Source organism: Pseudoliparis swirei, chromosome 18 (assembly GCF_029220125.1).
Source record: "Pseudoliparis swirei isolate HS2019 ecotype Mariana Trench chromosome 18, NWPU_hadal_v1, whole genome shotgun sequence".
In the NCBI taxonomy this organism is placed as follows: Eukaryota; Metazoa; Chordata; class Actinopteri; order Perciformes; family Liparidae; genus Pseudoliparis; species Pseudoliparis swirei.
This window is the reverse complement of record NC_079405.1, coordinates 19,022,533-19,045,296: the sequence shown is the minus strand read 5'-3', so window position 1 is coordinate 19,045,296 and position 22,764 is coordinate 19,022,533. Positions and strand designations below refer to the sequence as shown.

The 22,764-nt window shown below is 45.6% G+C and overlaps 1 protein-coding gene across 8 annotated transcripts in view; it reads right to left on the bottom strand.

The window, feature by feature from the left end:
* Positions 1–22,764, bottom strand: part of ppfia4 (PTPRF interacting protein alpha 4) — a 79,799-nt gene that overhangs the window by 11,730 nt on the left and 45,305 nt on the right. For 7 of the 8 annotated variants that reach the window (XM_056436505.1, XM_056436506.1, XM_056436508.1 and 4 more), the window contains exons 3-10: positions 6,006–6,107; positions 5,705–5,869; positions 4,988–5,062; positions 4,106–4,177; positions 2,621–2,842; positions 1,661–1,795; positions 381–515; positions 230–313 (exon numbers count right to left, since the gene is read on the bottom strand). In XM_056436505.1, coding sequence (XP_056292480.1) covers positions 230–313; positions 381–515; positions 1,661–1,795; positions 2,621–2,842; positions 4,106–4,177; positions 4,988–5,062; positions 5,705–5,869; positions 6,006–6,107 — 990 coding nt within the window. The remainder of the gene's footprint in view (positions 1–229; positions 314–380; positions 516–1,660; positions 1,796–2,620; positions 2,843–4,105; positions 4,178–4,987; positions 5,063–5,704; positions 5,870–6,005; positions 6,108–22,764) is intronic. The other variant, XM_056436510.1, reaches the window with a different exon arrangement.

The following is a 22,764-nucleotide window of genomic DNA, read 5'->3' as shown; positions in this document are numbered from 1 at the left end:
CATGCAAAACTGCATCGGGAAAATGGAGGGCTCCTCATATGTGCCTCCTCTGTGTGTTTGTGTTTGTATGTTTATGCATGAGGGAGCACAGTCATGAGTCAAGGCGTCCAACTAATGTGAAGCATCAGCACACACGCACACACACACACGCACACACACACACACACACAAAGTGAGAGATCAGAAAAAAAACTGGTGCACACACACTAACACACATATGCTCACACACCCTTCCTAGCTCTTGGTTCTTTTCCTCCAGTTGTGACTCCAGCTGTCTGAGCCGCTCCTCTACATTGCCATGGCGCTCTTCAGCCTGCAGGGGGAGACAATTACATGTAAGTACAACCTCCTCTGTTCAATATCTATCTGCTTGGGGTTACCTTGGAAAGTGCCGCTACTCTCTGTGCCAGTTCAGCTTCTACCTCTGGAAGTGTCTCAGCCTTCCTTATGGTCTGAGCCAGCCTCTGCTCTGCCATCTCCAGCATCTCCTGCAGCTGGCGCACCTTCTCCTCGCTCTGACACACACACACACACACACACACACACACACACACACACACACACACACACACACACACACACACACACACACACACACACACACACACACACAGTGCAAAGAAATAAGAGGGACATTGAGGGCGATTACAAGGGAGGTGAGCAGTGCAGCCAGCACAAATGCTCACAAATGGAGGATGTTTCTGGTATTCCCCATGTGGCGCTGGACTGAGATTGACCCTGAACTACACATGAAGGTTGACAATGTTCCTATTGCACGCTGTGGCAGACCAGGGGGAAAAGCAGAGCAGACAGGGCACAGGAGGCGGATCCCAAAGCTCAAGTTGGGGGAAGTGATCCACGGGGCGTACTTCCCAGTGCAGGTGCTACAGCCAATTGGCACATGGGAGTGGTCACACCTGCAGCCCATCAGCTGATGAGAGACACAGAGTATATCTACCCTCCACTGGAAGGCATCAGGGGAGAGCAGCCAGGAACAGGAGAGAAGAAGGAGCGGTGGAACCTTAGGAGAGGAGCCACAACAGACCGGAGGTAACTGGACCCTCTCTCCTCTGCTTGCCCATACAGGAGATCGGAACCGTCTCACACCAGGTGTGAGACCAAAGACCCCAACCGGGAAGAATCGTTTGTTGCCGTTAGATGCCCATTCCCCCCTTTTCCTATACGTTTTATTAAAAGACACTTTATTTTGCGCTCCTGATTTTATTCAGAATCTCACCTCCAAGTCCCCTGGGTTGCCACAACGCTTACACACTAACTATAACATTCTTTAAAACAGTACATACATTGTCACACTTTACAATAAAGTGGCAATAGTTACAGAATTTTCTTTTCTTCAAGATGACATTGTAGAGGCATGAAATATTAAAATGTTGCAAGAGAGAGCTTATTAGCCTGCATCCATAACTCACCCCTGCATCAAGATTAATGTGCCATTGTTAGTGTCACTTAACAAACACATTAGGATTGTAGGATCCAAGAACATAGCAGTATAATTACACAGCACATTTATAAATATTGATTTAGTCCTTATGTCAGGCTAAATTAACTGATATGTGATAGATAAGTTTATTTTTTATTTTATATACACTGGGCTTAAATACCAGTCAGAAACCCTCTATGGCTAGTGTTGTTGTATTACTTGTCGGTGCAGCGAGTCCTTTGTGGCCAGTTCATTCTCCAATTTGTCGTTGAGGTCATGGATGTGTGTGGTCTCCCGCTGAGCAGCCAGGTAGCGTTTCTCTAGCGTTGTTATCCTCTCCTCCATATCCTCCCTCTGTTGATGTAGATACACAACAACAACAACAGGAAACACTAGAAACAAGTCTTCAGCAATGTGCATGGTGAGGCCAAAAGCAATAACCAGTGTACTTTATCTCATGTATGGCCAAATTCTCACATTTTAGAAACATTATCAATATAAATCTTCATAGCATATTGCATTTTTAAGTGAGCAAACAAGACTTGTATGTAGTTTACTGTTTTACAATTAAAATAAATGACACAAATGTATGTCAGTCAAAGTTAATAGAGCAAAATGTTTTTCCAAAGATTGGCAAGATTTTTGTATTTTGTGACAATAGTGTCTATAAACATCTAGCATGACCACTGACAAAAATACTTAAGCTAAGTGGCTAGAAGCAATCAATACCAACAATTACCTTGGTTAGAGGACTGTGTGGTTTCTGCACTTCACACCTGTATATAGTCTGTGCCAACTGATAATACTGGTAAGTAGTGACATAGTTGTTTAGCTTGTTATGCTTTTATCCAGCATAAACTCAATTTAGACAGCTTAATGAAACCCCTTTTCAAATGTTTTGCTTTAAAAAAGAATGTAGTATCTCGCTGGTAGTTGCTATAGTTGGTGAGTGAAATGCACACAACAAAACAGAAAATAGTGGGTGTTCAGCCATATGGTATCATTTTCCTTGTACATAATTTCTCTGTGAATGAGGAATCTCAATAGGATAGGACGAGTAACAAATGTGAATTTAAAAAAAGTTATGTAATTATATTGCACCGTGTTTAAAAAGACCAGAACCTAAAAAGATTCTCAGTGCTCATCACAAAACAAAACACATGTTTTCTTTGCTCTTACCTCTCTTTGTTCCCGCTGTTGTTTGATTGACAGTTCCTCGCTGCGGCTCAGTTCTCGGCGTGCATTTGCAAGCTCTGCCTCGAGGTCGGCCATGCGGCCGTTGAGACTGGCAGAGTGCTCACGGCTCTGGGCCAGCTCCTTATTGGTCCGATCCAGCAGCTCCTGAAGCTCGGACACCCGGCTGCCATCTTCGTGGGCATCTATGGATCCGTTGGGCAGTCTCTGTAAGTTGGACACATAACATTAATGGCAATATATGCACATTCTCCCATGAAATGTATTTTAGGACTGAGACACACTATGGGCAGAGGGTATATATAGTTGTTGCAGAACTGATAAAGTTGTATGACCTAGATATTCAAGTGTTGGGTGTTATGCATAGGCTGCCATGTTGTTGTTTTAATGTTTCTCTTCACAGCTCAAAGTGCAGTTAATGCCATGGCCTTAATTAAACGAGCCTTCGGGGATGCATATCCCGAAAGGCAACACAGTGGTCAGTGAAAGTTAGTCGAATCCCCTCCACTCTGGTTCCAATTCTGTTTGTCCATGAGTACCTTATAGAAACATACACAGAAAGGGAGGGGTGTGGGGGCTAAAAGGTCTGATGCTGGTGAAATGTGCAATTGTACATGATTCCAGTTTAGCTATATAAACGTATTAGATTCACTCCCAGAGATTTTGGAAATAGCACTGCACAGACCTTGTGACCATGCAAATCAGGTACGACGTGGCCCTACAATGATTATCTTGCTGAAAAAGTACATGTGATCATGATAATTTTATGGCATTTTGAATTACAATATCCTCTTATTGCAGCATTCCGTAAATGTCAGCAGGGCAGCGTCTGTTGTGGGTAAATGTCCTGACAGAGTTCACACTTCTCCTAACATTTGTTCTATAGCCAATGCTCTTCATTGTCTTTTCTCCCTCACACTCTGAGGCTATTCTCTGATATAGCCGTCTCCTTGCCCTCTTAAGGTAAGTTATTGATGTTATGAAGTTAGATTTTTCTTTTCATCAAACAACTGTATATTGACATTTAATTTTTCCTTTTTTGTTTTGCTGAAGTCAAAGAAAAAGTAGGGTTATGTGCTGCTCCCCCAACGCTGCCAGCCTGTACAGAGGAAGACAATTTCCATCCAGATACCTACAGGCTCTTTTGTTTCGGGAGGTTTGATAATTCTTGTGGATGGAATAAAACACAGTTACATAATGTGTAATCAGGGCTGGCCTCAAACCATGGAGGAAGGGGCTTGAATAAAGAGCAAGAGATTGAATATTGTCAGAATAAACAAGAAAGATAAAGGAAGATTCATGCTACATTTAGCCCCACCTTGTGTGCAAGTGTGCATGTGTGTGCGTGACCAGATATGTTAATGTGATGAGAAAGATAGAAAGAAGACAAGTGACTGACAGCCAGACGGACAAATACTATCGGCGACTATAAAGCACAGAGCAGAAAAACAATCACGCAGCCAGGAAGACCTTCCATGTAGGTTTGGATCCATCTGTTTGCTCCACTGAGTCACCATCCTTCCCTTGTCTCACCATGTTCAACTGCAATGTAGATTAAACAGTAAGAAAAAAAAAACAATAAGCTAATTTATCTTTTCTGTTCCCTCAGTGAATCCAAGAACAAAGGGACCAAAGGGAAGCCTGGCTTCCATGCCCTACCATATTTTACATTACTACAAATATGAACTAGAACGGGCACTCGGTAAAGCGCATACCTTCGCCGCAGCCACTTTTTTGGTACCTTTTCATGACCTTGACCCTGACCCGATCGATCCCACAATCTAATCAAATGGTCTCACGGATAATAACCAATCATCCCACCAAATTTCATGCGATTTGGTTTAATACTTTTTGAGTTATGCGAATAACACACATACAAATAAATAAATACACAGCGATCAAAACATAACCTTCCGCATTCTCGAATGCGAAGGTAATTAGATGAGGGAGGGATCACTTCAGTGTGGTTCTGCTCCTCTTTAAAATAAAAAGTCCGATAAGTGCAACTTAATTAACAAGCTTTGACTTCACATCTTACAGAACCCACTGGGATTCTGCTTTAACTGAGCCTGCTGTAAATATTTAACATCATTTTATCTTCAGAATTAAGTCTATGATATTTAAAGAGAAAAATGCAGAAGTGAGTTTGTGCAATGTACATGTGCGTATGTGTGCACAGAGGGCTGAGAAGACGGAGCCTCTCACCCAGCGTGACACTTGAAGTAAATATCAGACTGGAGGCTTTAACAGATGCTGCAAGGGACTGAACAGATGTTCCCTTACCTAACCACAGATAGGGAACACGTAAACACAGTCACACACACACAGTCACGTTTACAAGCATTCACTCACCTCTTGTGTGTTAACTGCTTGCTGTACCTCCAGGGTGGCCACCCTCTCAAGAGCCACACGAAGCCTCTCACGTACCTGACAAAACACACAAAACACACATCAAGACACACATCATTGTATAGTTTATTCTCATTCTTATTCTTTTTTTAGTCTGCTACTGCTGTCGGGTGTTTTGCACATAAGAATTTCACAAACCGATTATACTTGTATAAAAGGGGATGTGACAATAAAAACTTGAAACTTGAAACTTGAAACATCAAGTCCATAAACATGAAGACGCTGTTGAAGCACAATCTTGGATATTATTTAAATCTGTATATATAGAAGGTCTCAGAATTCATGTCTTAATTGACTATGCTAATATTGGTTCATAGATGTTTTCAAATAGTGCCTTGGGGCCTTTATTTACCTCAACTGAAACAAAAACCAAACAGCAATTTTGTAATTTTTCATTTCACATTTTATATATATATATATACACTATATATACAGATTTCTCCTCTGCTCCCATTTTCTGTCAATGCCGAACTTTAAATTTGAAACTCAGGAAGTGCTGAGGTTTTATTAAGAAAAAAAGAAGAAGATTTGAGTAGGATAGCAATTCTGTTGAAAACACTCGGAGTGAAAATGACAAGACCATGTACTGAAGGCACCAAATGAGGCAATTGTTTCAATGTATAATTCTATTATTGTTCGCGTGTGTATGTGTGTGTCCACCTTTTCATCCAGAGCCTTGTGGTGTTCAAACAGCGACTTCAGGGCTTTGAGGACCTCCACCTCGCTGGAGACTCCAGATGGTGGGGGTGCCTGTCTCTTCACCACTGTCATCCTCAGACTGCGTTCGTGACGAGACACCAGACACTCCAGGTGTTCCAACAGCAGCTACAGCACACCCACACACCAACGTACACGTACACACACACACACACACACATACAAATGCATGCATGACCAAAGAGAATACTAATTTAAATCTTAGAAACATTGTTTGTTTTCATAAGCATCACCACACACATACCCTGGTGTTGTTTCTTTCAGCTTTCAGCTCCGATATTTCCTCCTCTTTCTCGAGCAGCTGCTCCCGGCATATGTTCAGTTCCTTCGTCAGGGTTGCAAACTCCTACAAAACACACACACAACACCCATGCAGAGGTTAATGTTGTGATTAACATAATATTATATTTCGTAAAGCTGAGCTTATGTTTAGCTATATTTTTAAGGTGCAAACACATGTATCGTGGCTGACAAGCACACTTCTAGCGCAGAGCAGCACAGAATAAGTTTTCTGTGCACCTGCAATAAGAGGTGGTCTGATCAAAAATGTCCTTATGGCTTCAAAAAAGCAAATACAAAGGTGTGAAAACAGTGTCATCTTACTCTATCTGAAAATCTAAGCACATCCATAAAATCCACCGCCCACTGATCATAGAGGGACGTTTCATTATTAAAGAGAGACAATAGACTATTTAAAATGAATTCTTAGCTGTGTGAGAAAAGTATATTCCACTGGAGAACCATTTGATTTATTGATATTGATTCTTAACACTCCTCAGTTTTGACAGATGGCTTTGCACTTCACTGGAGCTTTTAAGCACTCCAGACGTTCTTTATAGAAAATGAATGTCCGATTGACTTGAAATTTGAAGCTTTATCACCTACTATGTATCAAATGTTTTTTAATATCTCATTGTGTTCAGATTATATGGACCACTGAACCTCTTAGGGGCATGTCTTATTTTTCAATGCTCATAACTTGACCACTATTGGGATTAATCACTCCAAACTTGCAGTATATTTGCATTGCATCTTGTAACATGGACATTGGACGACACTTATGAGAGCGTCTCTAACCATAAGACATGTATGTGACAAGTGTGTAGCCGTCACTAGTAGGTTCCCCCCCCTAAGCACCAATCAGGAATAAGCAGCCAGAGGGATATTCGGTAACAAAGTTTATTCCGACCGCAGACTGTGGCTGTGTCTACTACCGGACACTTGAGCACTTCGAGCACTGACTTTCAGTGCTTAGGGTGCCAAACTGACAAAACCAGCAGAATTCAGTGCACTGAAAGTACCCACTGCAAACGGGCAAAAAATTCAGTGTAAAACGATGGACACTACTGGCCCTAAACGGGCACCATCTTGGCTACGTAGCGGAAGAGGAGGAGCCCTTTCGCCAGCTTTTCATTTTATTTCTAAAACAATGGCGGACGAGATGGCTACGGTAGCACAAGCGGTAGACCACGGAGGCTCCTGCTGCGATTGTGGAGGTATCGCAGTTTCCACATGGGGTGGAGAAAGGGGTAAACAAGGGACAAAAAGAGGGCAAGAAGTGCATTCATTTTGTCAGTTTAAGTTTCGCGGGTATCGCAAGCAGATTTGCCTACGTCACTCCCGGCTTAATTTCGCAGGTGCTGTGAACAGATTTGCGTCCGTCACTTCCGCCAAGTGGTTAACGTAAGTGTTCCATTTGATACAAAATTGAAAATTGAATGTTATTATACAGCACTTATCAGCGACGGAGTGCACTACAGATGTCAGTGCACTGTATTGCAGTGTACTTCGTAAAGTGTCCGGTAGTAGACACAGCCTGTGTCTCTGCTCTCCACGCTCCCGATCTTCCGTCTGTCCTGCTCCTTTATGGAGAGAGACTCAGATACACCAACACAGATTGTCATCAGCTGGACTGATTACCAATCTCATTACCAATCAGTCCAGCTGATGACAATCAGACACCGTTCCCTGAACCACACCCCCGCTCCACCCACTCTGCAGCCGAGCCTAAACACCCCCCGCTGCCACAATGTATTACTATCCCAGTCATTGTACAAGCTATTGTATGCCTTGTATGAGACACATGCTGGTCTTTAATTTCACAGTGCTAAATTGGTGATAATAGTCAATAAAGTTCTCGTTACTCCTGTCGTCACTGGTCTACACCACCAATCCGATCCTGATGTGGGTGTGTTATGAGTATTTATTCTTCTTGCCTTCAATCTGGGATATAGAATGCACAGGCTGATGTGCCCGACTCACAAAATAATGCGTTATTCAACCAACACGCAACCACCCTGACCTACAAACCTCCAACTTTATGCACTGTTGGAGCTATTTAATTTGACATTTGTATTTAGGTTTTATTGGAAAGTAATATTGCTTATTTAGGTTATATTTTGATATGTTAGAGTTGTTTCTTATGATAGTTGTAGTTTAGTTTAACACATTATGATTGTTGTTTACAGTTTTTTTGAATCGCTAACAAGCGCTTACCCATTCTTCAGATACTTTTTCTAAACTCTTAACACAGACTCACACCTACAAAGCACAATTGGCCAAATGGATAATTTTCTTGTCAAAAGCACATTTTGTTGAATATATACTAACTCTTCATTTCAAAATAGAACACATCTGTTTCTGCAGACACTAACTTTACCAAAACACTGGAAATCTGACTCAAAATGAAATTATTCTGTCAAAGAATAACTTTTGTTTTCACAAGCTCCTTCCAGTCAATCAAAGTACACTAGGTTGCAAAACACTGGCTGTTGCTGACATTACACAAACTGCATAGACTTTTATGTTTAAGTTTTTCAGGTTGAATGCAAAACATGCAATCCACTGCTTTTATACTAAATGTCTTGGTTGGGAACTGTATGTCCACATGTAATGTTCACATTCAAAAGCATTCCAGTAAAAACCAAATCAGTTTTTTTCTCTTTACTGTTTACTACAGGAGGTACTGTTTACAGTATGATGGAACAGAACAAGTTTTACAATATTGCTTACAGTGAACAAAATATCCAAGAAACACACAAGAGCATTCTGAACAAAAAAACAACTGCAACAAGTCCAGATAAAAAGGGGGGGAACTATTGTTTCTTTAAAAAAGTTCAATCCAAACTGTTTTTTTTTTTTACAAATAAACTAAGTTTTGGGGCAACGGCTGCAATAGATGATTGAACAACATTCGGTTAGTCAATGTAGGCGGTGTCTGTGTGATCAACATCTCAAATTCTAATCCAAAACTTGCTAAAACATATTTCTCAAAAACATTCCAAACTCTGACCTACAATCAGGAGATGGGGAATCAATTGTTTTTTTTATTATCAGCTGAGATATATTGTTTTATAACTGATATCATTGCAGAACAGGTTTTGAGACTGTATCTAAGGTTTGGAATATTGTGTTTGCCATTGTGGGATGTTGTGTGTTAACATTCGTAAATACAGTTTTTTTCAAGCGCAACCAAGTGTTTGTCCAAACAGTGGTCACATTTTCAAAACTCTAAACACAATTAGCACAGCATCGGTCTTTTGTGGCCGTACCATTCACACGTTTCATGTCGTTTTCAAACAATATGCAGTCAGTGACCACATTTCCACAATGCTTACATTTTCTTAACAGACAAGCTATACCTCCCAACAAAATGATGGATTGTTTTTGTATTATTTACAAAATAAATGATTAGAACCATAACATACCGAAATGAACATTACTTTCTTTTTGGCTGCGTCAACTCCGAAACCCATGGTGCGTCAGTGGCAATTTGATTTATAGTTTTATTTGAGTTCTAAGGACAAATGGCCACTACATGCACTATAGTAGCACAGTTGTCCGGTCCGGACAAGCGGCCCTAAGTGTGGTATGTGTGTGAGAGAGTAACAGAGAGAAGGGAAGGGAAGGTGGACTATTGCACGGAGGGTTTCTGTAAGATATTCCAGAATTTACTCAGAACTCTGTTTGTGGGTTGACCCCAGTATCCCTACTGACTGCAGTTGTACTTTGCAAGAAAAATGCCTACATTTAGGTTGATAAAAATAAATCAAATTAAGATGCGGAATATTAAATGATGAGGAGCAAAATGTCTGATCTGCAATTTGAAGTGTCATCACACAAATGTGCTTTTAATATTTGCACTATAAACTGTAGTGTGTTTTCTTTAAATATATGATATATATAAATAACATATAACACATTATATTGTAGTCTGAAAGCTGAACTGAGTTGATAATAATAATCTAAAGCACAGAATTTAGATACACACACACAAACTCGCACAAAATGATCTGGATATCTGTTGACCCTGAGCATCACATTGCAAGCAAAAAAACAGCCATGAGAAGGAAGAGAGAGGGGAGGAGCATCAGGAGGAAAAAGGGGGAAATGGGTCAGCGTGTTCATTTTACTTTCCCTTTTTCCACAAGGAAGCACAAATAGACAGGATGTAACAGTTTAGCTCCACGCCTTCCTTTTTGTAATAGTTGTTTTCATCCTGTCACACCATCTCGTCAATCCAACTCCCCTCACCTGCCTCTGATCACTCCCTCGTTAGTCCCTCATTCCCTTCACCTGGTCCTCACGCCCTTCTCACCTGCAGCCCATCCCCTCATTAGTCCCTCACTATTTAGCTCCCTCACTTCCACTTGTCCTCTGCCAGATTGTCTTGTGTTTTCGTGCCAAGTTCTCCAGCGTTATTCGAGTATATTCCTGACCTGCCTGCCTGCCTGCCCTGACCTCTGATTCTCTGCCCTGCCCCTTTTTGGACTTGTTTGCTTCTTCGACTGATCTCCCGGTTTTGACCCAGCCTGTTTCCAACCAAAGACAGTATTCTTTGTTACTCCTGTCTGAGTCGTGCTTTTGGGTCCACTCTAATAGCGCTGTGACATTACAACCTGGCCAAATCATGGACCCAGCACACCCGCCTGCAGCAAGCCGGTTTGAGAGGATCGAGGAGGTCCTCCAGCAAGAGCGGACGCAGATGGTCAGCTTCGCCGAGGAGACACGGCAGACTATGGCGGCGATGATTAACCAGATACAACAACTATCTACAGCCCTGACCCAGCGCGGAGCCTCGCCGTCGTCTCCTGCTTCTCCGCCTTCTGCCTCCTGTCTCACCGCCACCTGCGCCAAGACCCGAGCCTCGAGTGGGAACCCCGGAGCGCTATGCTGGAGAACCTGAGGGCTGCAACCCATTCGTCACAAACTGCTCCATCCTGTTCTCCCTGCAGCCCCACACCTTTGCCGCGGAGGAGGCTAAGGTAGCCTTCACCATAAACCACTTGACTGGTAGAGCGAGACTGTGGGGTACCGCGGAATGGGAGAGACATACGCCAGCCTGCACTTCGTTCCTGCTGTTTTCGGCGGAGCTTCGCAAGGTATTCGGGGAGGTCTCCAGGGGTCCAGATCCAAGTGGGGGACTGGTGGAACTGTGCCAGGGGGACCGAACTGTGGCAGATTATGCCCTGGAGTTCCGTACGAGAGCACGCCTTAGCAGCTGGAATGAGGCCGCTCAGTGTGAGGTGTTCTTGACTGGACAAGCGGATTATGTCAAGGATGAACTGATCTCTTTTGATTTGTCTGCCAACTTGGATGGCTTAATAGAACTGACTTCCCGAGTGGACAGACACATCTAGGCAAGGCGACAGGAGCAACGCAGGGGGGATACAGATCATTGCGTTTTCGCTCGACGGCGAGCTGCTCCAGCACCTATCAGCATCACTCCCAGGCCTCAACCAGGGGAGGTCGAACCCATGAAGGTCGGGCGCACCAGTCTTACCCGTGAGGAGCGGGAGCGTCATCGTCGGGGAGGTCTTTGCCTGTACTGTGGCCAGGTGGGCCACTTCGTATCCCGGTGTCCAGTAAAGGGGCGTGGCTCACCCGTAGTAGGAGAGGTACTGGTGAGCGGAACCACAAGACTCTCTCCCAACCAAAGGCCCCTCTTCCACGCCCAACTGCTGCTCGCAAACGGGCCACAAACTCTCGCTACATTCATTGACTCTGGTGCTGACGACAGCTTCATTGACGAGGACCTAGTTCATCAGCTGGGGATCAAGCAGTTACCGCTTCCATGCCCTATTCCGGTCAACGCCCTGGATGGCCACCTACTGGGGACAGTGACTCACCAGACCACGCCACTCCGTATGCTCCTGTCCGGTAAGCACCATGAGACCATTCGGTTTCTTATCCTGCGGTCACCCAAGCATCCACTAATCCTGGGGCATCCCTGGCTCCGCCACCACAACCCCCACATTAACTGGGCCACAGGAGCCATCCTGGGTTGGAGTGCATCTTGTGACCTGATCTGCCTGAAACAGGCTGCTGGAGCTCAGCAGTCAGTTTGCCCCAGCTCTGCATTGGAACTGTCAGGAGTACCTACGGAATACCATGACTATAGGGAGGTATTCAGTAAGGTCAAGGCCTCATGTCTGCCGCCACATCGACCATACGACTGCGCCATTAACCTGCAACCAGGCACCACCCCACCCAGGGGCCGCCTGTATTCCTTATTTGCCCCTGAGAGAGAGGCCATGGAGGCATACATCAGTTCCTCTCTAGCTACTAGGCTCATCCGTCCCTCTTCTTCACCTGCAGGGGCGGAGTTCTTCTTCGTAGGGAAGAAAGACAAGTCACTTAGGCCTTGCATTGACTACAGGGGACTCAATAACATTATCATAAAGAACCGCTACCCACTCCCACTCATCTCTTCTGCTTTCGAGTTGCTGCGTGGGGCTACCATCTTCACAAAGCTAGATCTGCGTAACGCCTATCACTTAGTCCGGATCCGAGAGGGGGATGAGTGGAAGACAGCTTTCAACACCCCTACTGGACATTATGAATACCTGGTTATGCCCTTCGGTCTGACTAATGCCCCAGCCGTTTTCCAGGCCCTGGTGAATGATGTGCTCAGAGACATGTTAAACAAGCAGTTGTTCGTCTACCTAGAGGACATTCTTATTTTCTCGAGGTCCCAAGAGGAGCACATTCACCATGTCCAAGCAGTCCTTCAATGTCTTCTGAGGAATTCTCTGTTCGTTAAGGCAGAGAAGTGTGAATTCCACGCCTCTTCTGTCTCCTTCCTGGGTTATATCGTGGGACAGGGGATCGTGCAGATGGACCCTGCCAAGGTGGCAGCAGTAACGTCCTGGCCCACCCCTGACTCGCGTAAGCAGCTACAACGATTCCTGGGGTTCGCCAACTTCTATCGGAGGTTTATCCGCGATTATAGCACCGTAGCTGCCCCACTCACAGCCCTCACCTCATCTAAGGTCCAGTTCCGGTGGTCACCCTCGGCGGAGGGGGCCTTCCAGGGACTTAAGGCCCGGTTTACCTCCGCTCCTATCCAAGTTCCTGACACCGAGCGACAGTTTGTTGTTGAGGTGGATGCCTCAGATGTGGGAGTGGGGGCCATCCTTTCTCAGCAGGCTGCCAGCGACCAGAAGCTCCACCCATGCGCCTTCTTCTCTAGGCGGCTCTCTCCTGCTGAGAGGAACTATGATGTTGGTAACCGAGAGCTGCTTGCCGTTAAGCTGGCCCTTGAAGAGTGGCGCCACTGGCTTGAGGGGACCAGTCTGCCATTTTTGTGTTGGACTGATCACAAGAATCTCGAGTACATTCAGTCCGCCAAGAGGCTCAACTCTCGGCAAGCCAGATGGTCTGTTTTTTACCCGGTTTAACTTTTCACTCTGTTACAGGCCTGGTACCCATAACGTCAAGCCAGACGCCCTGTCCCGCCAGTTTGTGGACAAGGGGGATTCCATCCCTTGTGATGACAACATCCTTTCTGCCCCAGTCTTGGTGGCCGCTATCACCTGGGAGGTAGAGGATAGAGTCAAGGCTGCCCTGGAGGTCCAGCCCAGCCCGAGCTCCTGTCCCCCTAACCGTCTGTTTGTTCCCCAGACCCTGAGGTCGGAGGTCCTCCAGTGGGCCCATAGCTCCAAGCTCACTTGCCATCCTGGGAGCCAGCGTACTAGGGATGCCTTGCAGCAGAGGTTCTGGTGGGCTACTCTGGAGAAGGACACCCGGGAATTCGTCAACGTCTGTCCTGTCTGCAACCGGCACAAACCTTCCCACCAGGCTCCCGCTGGTTTCCTGCAACCGCTGTCTGTGCCCCATCGGCCCTGGTCTCACATCTCCCTGGACTTTGTTACTGGTCTCCCACTGTCCAACAATCACACCGCCATCCTAACAGTGGTAGATTGGTTCAGCAAGATGGCCCACTTTGTGCCCTTGCCCAAGCTCCCCTCGGCCAAGGAGACTGCTGAGCTGGTTCTGCTGCACGTCTTCCGGCTTCACGGTCTTCCCACAGACGTAGTCTCTGACCGGGGTCTTCAGTTTACATCTGTTTTCTGGAGGGAGTTCTGCACATTAATTGGGGCCATAGTCAGTCTGTCATCTGGATTCCACCCGCAGTCCAACGGCCAGACTGAGCGCAAGAACCAGGAAATGGAGACGGCCCTGCGGTGTTTGGTTTCCGAGACTCCAGCATCCTGGTCCCAACAGCTCCTGTGGGTCGAATATGCCCACAACACCCTGACCAGCTCTGCTACTGGTATGTCCCCGTTTCAGTGTGCCTATGGATTTCAACCCTATTGTTTTCGGTCCTGGAGAAGGTTTCCTGCCCCTCAGTCCAGGCATTTGTCCGCCGCTGCCACCGTACCTGGGCCAAGGCCAGACTGGCGCTCCTCAGCTCGGCCGACCGTTACTCCACAGCAGCCAACCGGCGCCGCTCTAAAGCCCCCATCTACCAGGTTGGCCAGAGGGTGTGGCTATCGACCAAGGACTTACCCTTGCGAGTGGAGGCGAAGAAGTTGGCACCCAGGTTCATCGGACCATTCGAGATTCTGAAGGTCATCAGCCCGGCAGTAGTGAGGCTCAAGCTGCCCCGGGCCATGCGGGTCCATCCGTCGTTCCACGTCTCCAGAGTAAAGCCAGTTCGGGAGTGTCCGCTGGTCCCTGCTGAACAGCCCCCACCGCCACCACGGTTCATCGAGGGAGGTCTTACCTACACGGTTCGCCATCTGCTTCGTTCCCGCCGCCGTGGAAGAGGGCTACAGTATTTGGTCGACTGGGAGGGCTACGGACCAGAGGCGAGATGCTGGGTCCCAGCCTGACATATCCTAGATCCACCTCTCATGAGAGAGTTTCACTGCAGCCACCCTGACCAGCCCTCCAAGGGCTCTGTGCCCACAAGGGCTACCAGGCCAGCCCCTGTTCCCTCCCTCCCGTCTGCAGCATCAGACATCGGGGAGGAGTCAGCTTCTGATGAGGACAACTCACCTGCCGATGAGGAGAGGGGGGAGATGTCTGAGGAGTATTAGTCCTCCCCCAGATCCTCTCTGCCCACCTGGCGTGGAGATTTTGTTTTGGGACATCAGGAGCCGTCCCTTTGAGGGGGGATTCTGTAACAGTTAAGCTCCACGCCTTCCTTTTTGTAATAATTGTTTTCATCCTGTCACACCATCTCATCAATCCAACTCCCCTCACCTGCCTCTGATCACTCCCTCGTTAGTCCCTCATTCCCTTCACCTGGTCCTCACGCCCTTCTCACCTGCAGCCCATCCCCTCATTAGTCCCTCACTATTTAGCTCCCTCACTTCCACTTGTCCTCTGCCAGATTGTCTTGTGTTTTCGTGCCAAGTTCTCCAGCATTATTCGAGTATATTCCTGACCTGCCTGCCTGCCCTGACCTCTGATTCTCTGCCCCGCCCCTTTTTGGACTCGTTTGCTTCTTCGACTGATCTCCCGGTTTTGACCCAGCCTGTTTCCAACCAAAGAGAGTATTCTTTGTTACTCCTGTCTGAGTCGTGCTTTTGGGTCCACTCTAATAGCGCCGTGACACAGGAGCTCAGCCCAAATCCACCAACAGATGTCAGAGCTCACTGTCTTTCAATCATGGCAAAGAGGCTTAACCGCCATGCACCTCTCACTCTCTAATTCATCCCTTTATTCTTTTGCCTTTCAGGAGCTCTGTGCTTCTCCCCACAAACTACTTGAATGCTAAAAACACAAATGTGGGAATCATGAACTTAAAAATAATCAATAATAGATAAAGGTATAAATATTATATAACTGATCAGACTAGTGTTATATATAAATTATAACACATAATTTTCTATCCAGAAAATATCTCATTAATTTCTTACGGAGCTCTGACTAACGTCTCCCCACTGGCAGCTTCTACCTGCTCTTATTCTCTTTTCCACACACATACACACATGCTCTGTATACTATGCAATTATGATATGTCCAAAACCGTATGAGCTATGAAAAATCCAGGGATGATTATTCAACTTTATACAGTCAGATACAGAGAGCAGTTATTTAACTCACTAAAATTCAAGCATGTCTTAAAGACATACAAACATGGATGACCTGCAACTTCTTGACGTTAAACTCTGACAAAACTAAAGTTATTTTACTCGGCCCTAAACACATCAGGGATCAATTATCTGGTGATGTGGGTTCTGTAGATGGCATTGCCCTGGCATCCAACACCACTGTAAAGTATCTCGCCGTTATCTTTGATCAGGACTTTTCCTTTACCTCCCACGTGAAGCAAATCTCAAGGACTGCATTTCTTAATCAACGTAATATTTCAAAAATCAGGCACATCGTCTCAAAAAGATGCAGAACAATTGGTTCACGCGTTCGCTACTTTGAGACTGGATTACTGCAACTCCTTATTATCAGGCTGCTCTAATAAATCACTTAGGTCCCTCCAGTTGATCCAGAATGCTGCAGCTCATGTACTCAATAAAACTAAGAAAATAGATCACATTACTCCTGTATTAGCTGCTCTGCACTGGCTCCCTGTGAAATCAAGAATCACATTTAAAATTCTTCTCCTCACCTATACAAAGCACTGTTGTCTGTCTCTCACGGTGTTCATCTCTTACCTCCCTGGAGACATGCCACGTTCCAGCCTGCTTCAAGGCCCACTCCACCATCCATCCCCAAAAAAACCAAGATCACAGGGACTAATGACTACAGGCCCGTCAGCCCTTAATTGGTGATGCTCCATCATATCTTAAGGAGCTTGTAATACCATATTGCCCCACTAGAGAGCTGTACTCACTAAATGTGGGGCTACTTGTGGTTCCTAGAGTCTTAAAAAGTAGGATTGGAGCCAGAGCCTTCAGTTATCAAGCTCCTCTTTTATGGAACCAGCTTCCACCTTCAGTCCGGGAGGCAGACACAGTCACGGCCCTGTTGATGCTCTGCCCACTCCTACTCTCTGCCTCCATCTGCTCGATGCATCACGGAGGGCTGGATCGTGGAATAGGCCAACTACCAACTATGCCATGGCCCTGTTGATGCTCTGCCCATTCCTCCTCTCTACCTGTATCTGCCTGATGGATCATTGAGGTCTGGATCGTGGTCCATGCCTACTACCAACTATTCATACACTGTCATATTCATTGAAAGTGTTGTAACTCTGTAATGATTACTTCTTTACACATGGCATCTATTGCACCTGTCCATCCGGGGAGAAGGTTCCTCCTCTGTTGCCCTCCTGAAGGTTTCTTCCTTATTTTCCCTGTGAAAGGGTTGTTTGGGAGTTTTTCCTGATCCGATGTGAGGTCCTGGGACAGGGATGTCTGTGTATAGATTGGAAAGCACTCTGATGCAAATTTGTAATTTGTGAGAATGGGCTATAAAAAATTGAATTTAATTGAATTATTTGACGACACAACATCTACATCTGTCAGAGAGTATATGATATAAAGAGAAGGTTCTAGTCATCTGGAGGAACTTAGCTTCTCTGTCGTCTCCAACCACAATGTGAGATAGCAAGCTGTTACCAAACACCCAAAGCCCAGTCATAGTAAAGGGATTTCTCCCCTTCGCTTCCTTAAGCATTGAGATTAAAGGATGAAAAAAAGAAAGAGAGAACGAGGAGAAGAGAGGGAACACACAGACACACACACACACACACATATGGTCTATTAAAAGTGGGCTTGTTCTGTGTCTGAGTGTTTTCTGTGTTCAGCACTGTTGTGTTGAGAGTTGACCAACACCACACACTTTGTCTGAAAAATGTAATATGAATTAACAACTCCTTATGTTCAGCACAACTTCACATTTTACCTCAACAATACGTCTGCCTGGACCGACTAACTCAGTAAATACTGAACTTGGAAAGACCTCCTACCCTGCACCTTATAAAAAGACTGAACTTTAAAGCGTAAAAGTCTCATCCCACTGTATAATGTTAATCTTTTTAGACCCTTTTGGATATCTGTGATTGTTTCTGATGCTGTTTGTATTTGCTTATGTGTGACTAGATGTGTTTATTTTGCCATATATATGTTCCTATTTCCTCTGGACTCTATTGAAAGAGAGATCTTGATCTCAATCTATAAAAAACTGCTAACTCATGAAGTAGCTTTTTTAATGAGTAATTATGTGATTACCGTTAAAGGCCCACTGTGGCATCCTGACTAGAATCATGGGTGAATGTGGCTCAGTGATTTTATGTAACCACATTCATATCTACAGACTTTCAAAAGGGTTTCCACTTGTGTGATGCAAATGACCTTCTGAGCTATCGTGGTAACAGAGTCAGACAGGCCTGTGCAGGTCTGGACAGAGTATAATACAGTAAGTCAAGAACCAAGTTGATAGTAACTCTAGTTACTCTCAGAGATTGAGGAACAACAATCAGATGAGCGTGCAGAGGTATGACCTACTTCGTTGTCCTGACCTCTTCCAGTAAGTCGTAGTGTTAGCCTAGCCATCAGGTGTTAATCCTTTCAGGACATGTCTCACCTAACGGCTCACCAGCTAGATCAGATTGACTTCTGCTAACAAACAGCCAAAACACACACACTTATGTCAGCAGAGAAGTGGCATTGAATGAGTGACATAATGTATGTTGGAGCCATTTTAATTGTTTTTTTGTTACATTGGACCTCCCGCCACTAGGTGGCGCAAGGCCAATTTAATTTGATGTTTAGATTAGATTAGTTATTCCTTTATTAGTCCCAGAGTGGGGACATTTCAGGATCACAGCAGCGGGTGCACATTAGAGCATAAATAAAAGCGCAATACAAATACTAAAATACTAAATATACAGAGGAAACAAAATATATACACAAGGCAGTGACCATAGTGAATTTCCAGCAGGTTAAAGTGTCCAGGAAAATAAAGTGCTGATCAACTGCAGTTTGGTGTGCAGCCTGACAGCAGCGGGAAGGAAGGACTTGTGGTACCTCTCCTTCAGATACCGGGAATGAATCAGCCGGTGGCTGAAGCTTTGCAGAGCTGCTAGAGTGTTTTGCATGGGGTCGGAGGTGTGGTTCATCAGGGACGATAGCTTTGCCATCATCCTCCCGTCCCCCACCACATCCACAGTATCCAGAGGACACCCCAGCACTGCTGGCCTTCTTTATCAGCTTGTTCAGCCTCTTCCTGTCAGCCGCTGCCATGCTGCTGCTCCAGAAGACCACTCCATAAAAGATGGCTGATGCCACCACAGAGTCAAAGAAGGTCTTCAGGAGTGCTCCCTGTACTCCAAAAGACCTCAGTCTCCTCAGCAGAAAGAGTCTGCTCTGTCCCTTTTTATAAAGTGCATGCGCGTGGTCAGCTGAGTCCAGTTTGTTGTTCAGGTGAACACCCAGGTACTTATAAGGTTTTACAATCTCAATGTCCAGTCCCTGGATGCTCACTGGTACCGGAGGAGAGCGTTTCCCACGGCGGAAGTCCACCACCAGCTCCTTAGTTTTACTGGAGTTGATATGGAGGCGGTTCTGCTGGCACCTTTCCAAAGATTCCTGGTTTAATTATTAGTTATTGTCATCGTCGGAAGAGATGAGGCCGACGATTGCAGAGTCGGCAGAGAATCTTTGCAGGTTGACGTTGTCAGAGTTGTGCTTGAAGTCCGAGGTGTAGATGGTGAAGAGGAATGGAGCCAGAACGGTTCCTTTTGAAGCCCCTGTGCTGCAGGAGACCCGACCTGACTCACCCGGTCTGCTCCAGCTTTTCAGGTGCTGTCTGATTTTCCCAGCTGCTCCTGAACGCATCATCTCACTCTTCCGGTAAGCTCCGGTTGCCAGCTCAGCAGCGAGCATGACTTCTTCTTCTCTCCCTCCCGCTCCCTCTTGCTCAGTGTGTCTCATGTATAGTTATCCCTCTGCCTCCCTTAATGATAACGATACATGCAACAAGTGTAGTTTATTTGCTAGGTTGGAGGCAGGTCTAAGTGGGTTAGATGCACGGCTCCGCGCCATCGAAGCTCAGACAGCTATGCTAGTTAGCCCGCCCTCTCCCGTAGTCTGCGCGGAGCTACAGTCAGCTGCTAGATGTTCCCCGGCGGTGCCCGAACAGCCGGAAGGGTGGGTAACTGTTCGCAGGAGTAGTAAGTCTATACAGAAGCTCGCTGTGCACCAACCACTTCATGTTTCCAACCAGTTTTCCCTGCTCAGCGACACACCCGCTGAGAAACACACCCTGGTTATCGGGAGCTCGATAGTCAGGAAACGTGAAAATAGCGAAGCCGTGGACCACAGTCGTGTGCCTCCCGGGGGCCAGAGCGGGCGACGTGGAGTCTTGTTTGAAACTGCTGGCTAAGGACAAGCGGAGATACAGTCAGATTGTAATACATGCTGGTGGTAATGACGCCCGAGCCCGCCGGTCGGAAGTCACTAAAATTAATGTGGAATCCGTGTGTGCTTATGCCAAGACATTGTCGGACACCGTCGTTTTCTCTGGCCCTCTCCCAAATTTGCAGACAGACAAATTGTATAGCCGAATGTCGTCTTTCAACCGCTGGCTGTCGAGGTGGTGCCCAGCGAATAATGTGGGCTACGTAGACAACTGAAAGACTTTCTGGGGAAAGCCTGATCTGATGAGAAGAGACGGCATCCATCCCACGTTGGACGGAGCGCGTCTCATTTCTGCAAATATGACCAAGTTGATCAACGGACAGCCATATCTGTGACAACGCAGGGTTCATGTCAGAAAGCAGAAACAGAGTAGCCCCACGCCCCTGTCACCCAGTGTCCCCCATAGCACATCCCTCCCCCGGGGCCTCCGCCCCCTCTCACCCAGTCCCTCCCAGAGCTCCATAGAGACTGTGTCTGTCCCACGGCCACTTAAACTTAAATTAATTCTATCAAAAGAAAGCAGAAGAGGAGTCGTACACAATAACCTTATACAAGTTAACACCATTATTTCAGCAGTGCAACAAAACAGGACAATTAAATGTGGTCTCCTAAATATTAGATCTCTGTCATCTAAAGCTGTGTTACTAAATGATTTAATATCAGATAATCACATTGATTTATGTTGTCTAACTGAAACCTGGCTGAGCCATGAAGAATATGTCTGCCGAATTGAATCGACTCCTCCAAGTCATATTAATACTCACATTCCTCGAGGCACCGGTCGAGGAGGTGGAGTAGCAGCCATCTTTGACTCGAGCCTATTAATAAATCCTAAACCTAAATTACACTACACCTCATTTGAAAGCCTTGTTCTTAGTCTTTCACATCCAACCTGGAAAACACTACAGCCAATTCTATTTGTGATTCTGTACCGGCCACCAGGTCCATATTCAGAGTTTATATCTGAATTCTCAGAATTTATATCAAGTTTGGTTCTTAAAACTGATAAAGTTATTATTGTAGGAGATTTTAATATCCATGTGGATGTTGATAATGATTGCCTAGGTGCTGCATTCATCTCATTGTTGGACTCGATTGGCTTCTGCCAGAGAGTACAGAAACCCACTCACAGCTTTGGCCACACGCTTGACCTTGTTCTTACATATGTCGTTGACATTGAGCATTTTAACGTCTTCCCACAGAATCCTCTTCTGTCAGACCACAACCTCATAACTTTTGAATTTATACTACCGGAGTGTACTCCGTTAGTCAAAAGTTTCTACACCAGATGTCTAACTGACAGTGCTGTAGCTAAATTTAAAGAAGCGATTCCTTCTGCATTTGATTCAATACCACGTCTCAATATAACAGAGGACTCCTGGTCTAACTTTAGTCCGTCCCAGATTGATCATCTTGTTGACAGTGCCACAGGCTCTCTGAGAATGACACTGGACTCGATAGCCCCTCTGAAGAAGAAGACAGTGAGGAAGAGGAGGTTTGCTCCCTGGTATAACCCTCAGACCCGCAAACTAAAGCAAATGTCACGAAAGCTTGAAAGCATATGGCGTTCAACTAATCTGGAAGAATCCCGCTTAGTTTGGCGAGATAGTCTTAAAACTTATAAGAAGGCCCTCCGTAATGCCAGAGCAGCCTATTACTCATCAGTAATAGAGAAAAATAAGAACAACCCCAGGTTTCTCTTCAGCACTGTAGCCAGGCTGACAGAGAGTCACAGCTCTGTGGAGCCGAGCATTCCTATAGACCTCAGTGGTAATGACTTCATGAACTTTTTAATGAAAAGATTTTAACTATTAGGGACAAGATTAATAATCTCTTGCCCATAACCAGTGCCAATCTGTCCCCAAGTGGAATGGCCTTGGAAACCGTTGTATGCCCTGGTGTATATTTGGAGGGCTTTTCTCCCATCAACCGTGACCAATTATCTTCAACGGTTTCTACTTCGAACACCTCTACCTGTCTCTTGGACCCCTCCCGACGAGGCTGCTTAAAGACGTTTTGCCTTTAATTGGCGGCTCTCTATTAGATATTATCAATGTGTCTCTGCTAACAGGCCACGTACCACACTCCTTCAAAGTGGCTGTTATTAAACCTCTCCTGAAGAAGCCCACTCTGGATCCAGAGGTGTTGGCTAACTACAGACCGATCTCTAACCTCCCTTTCCTCTCCAAGATCCTTGAGAAAGTGGTTGCAAATCAGTTGTGCGACTTTCTACATCATAATAGTTTATTTGAGAAATTTCAATCAGGATTTAGAAAACACCACAGCACCGAGACAGCACTGGTGAAAATTACAAATGACCTCTTAATGGCAGCAGATAAAGGACTCCTCTCTGTACTGGTCTTGTTAGACCTTGGTGCTGCATTCGACACCATT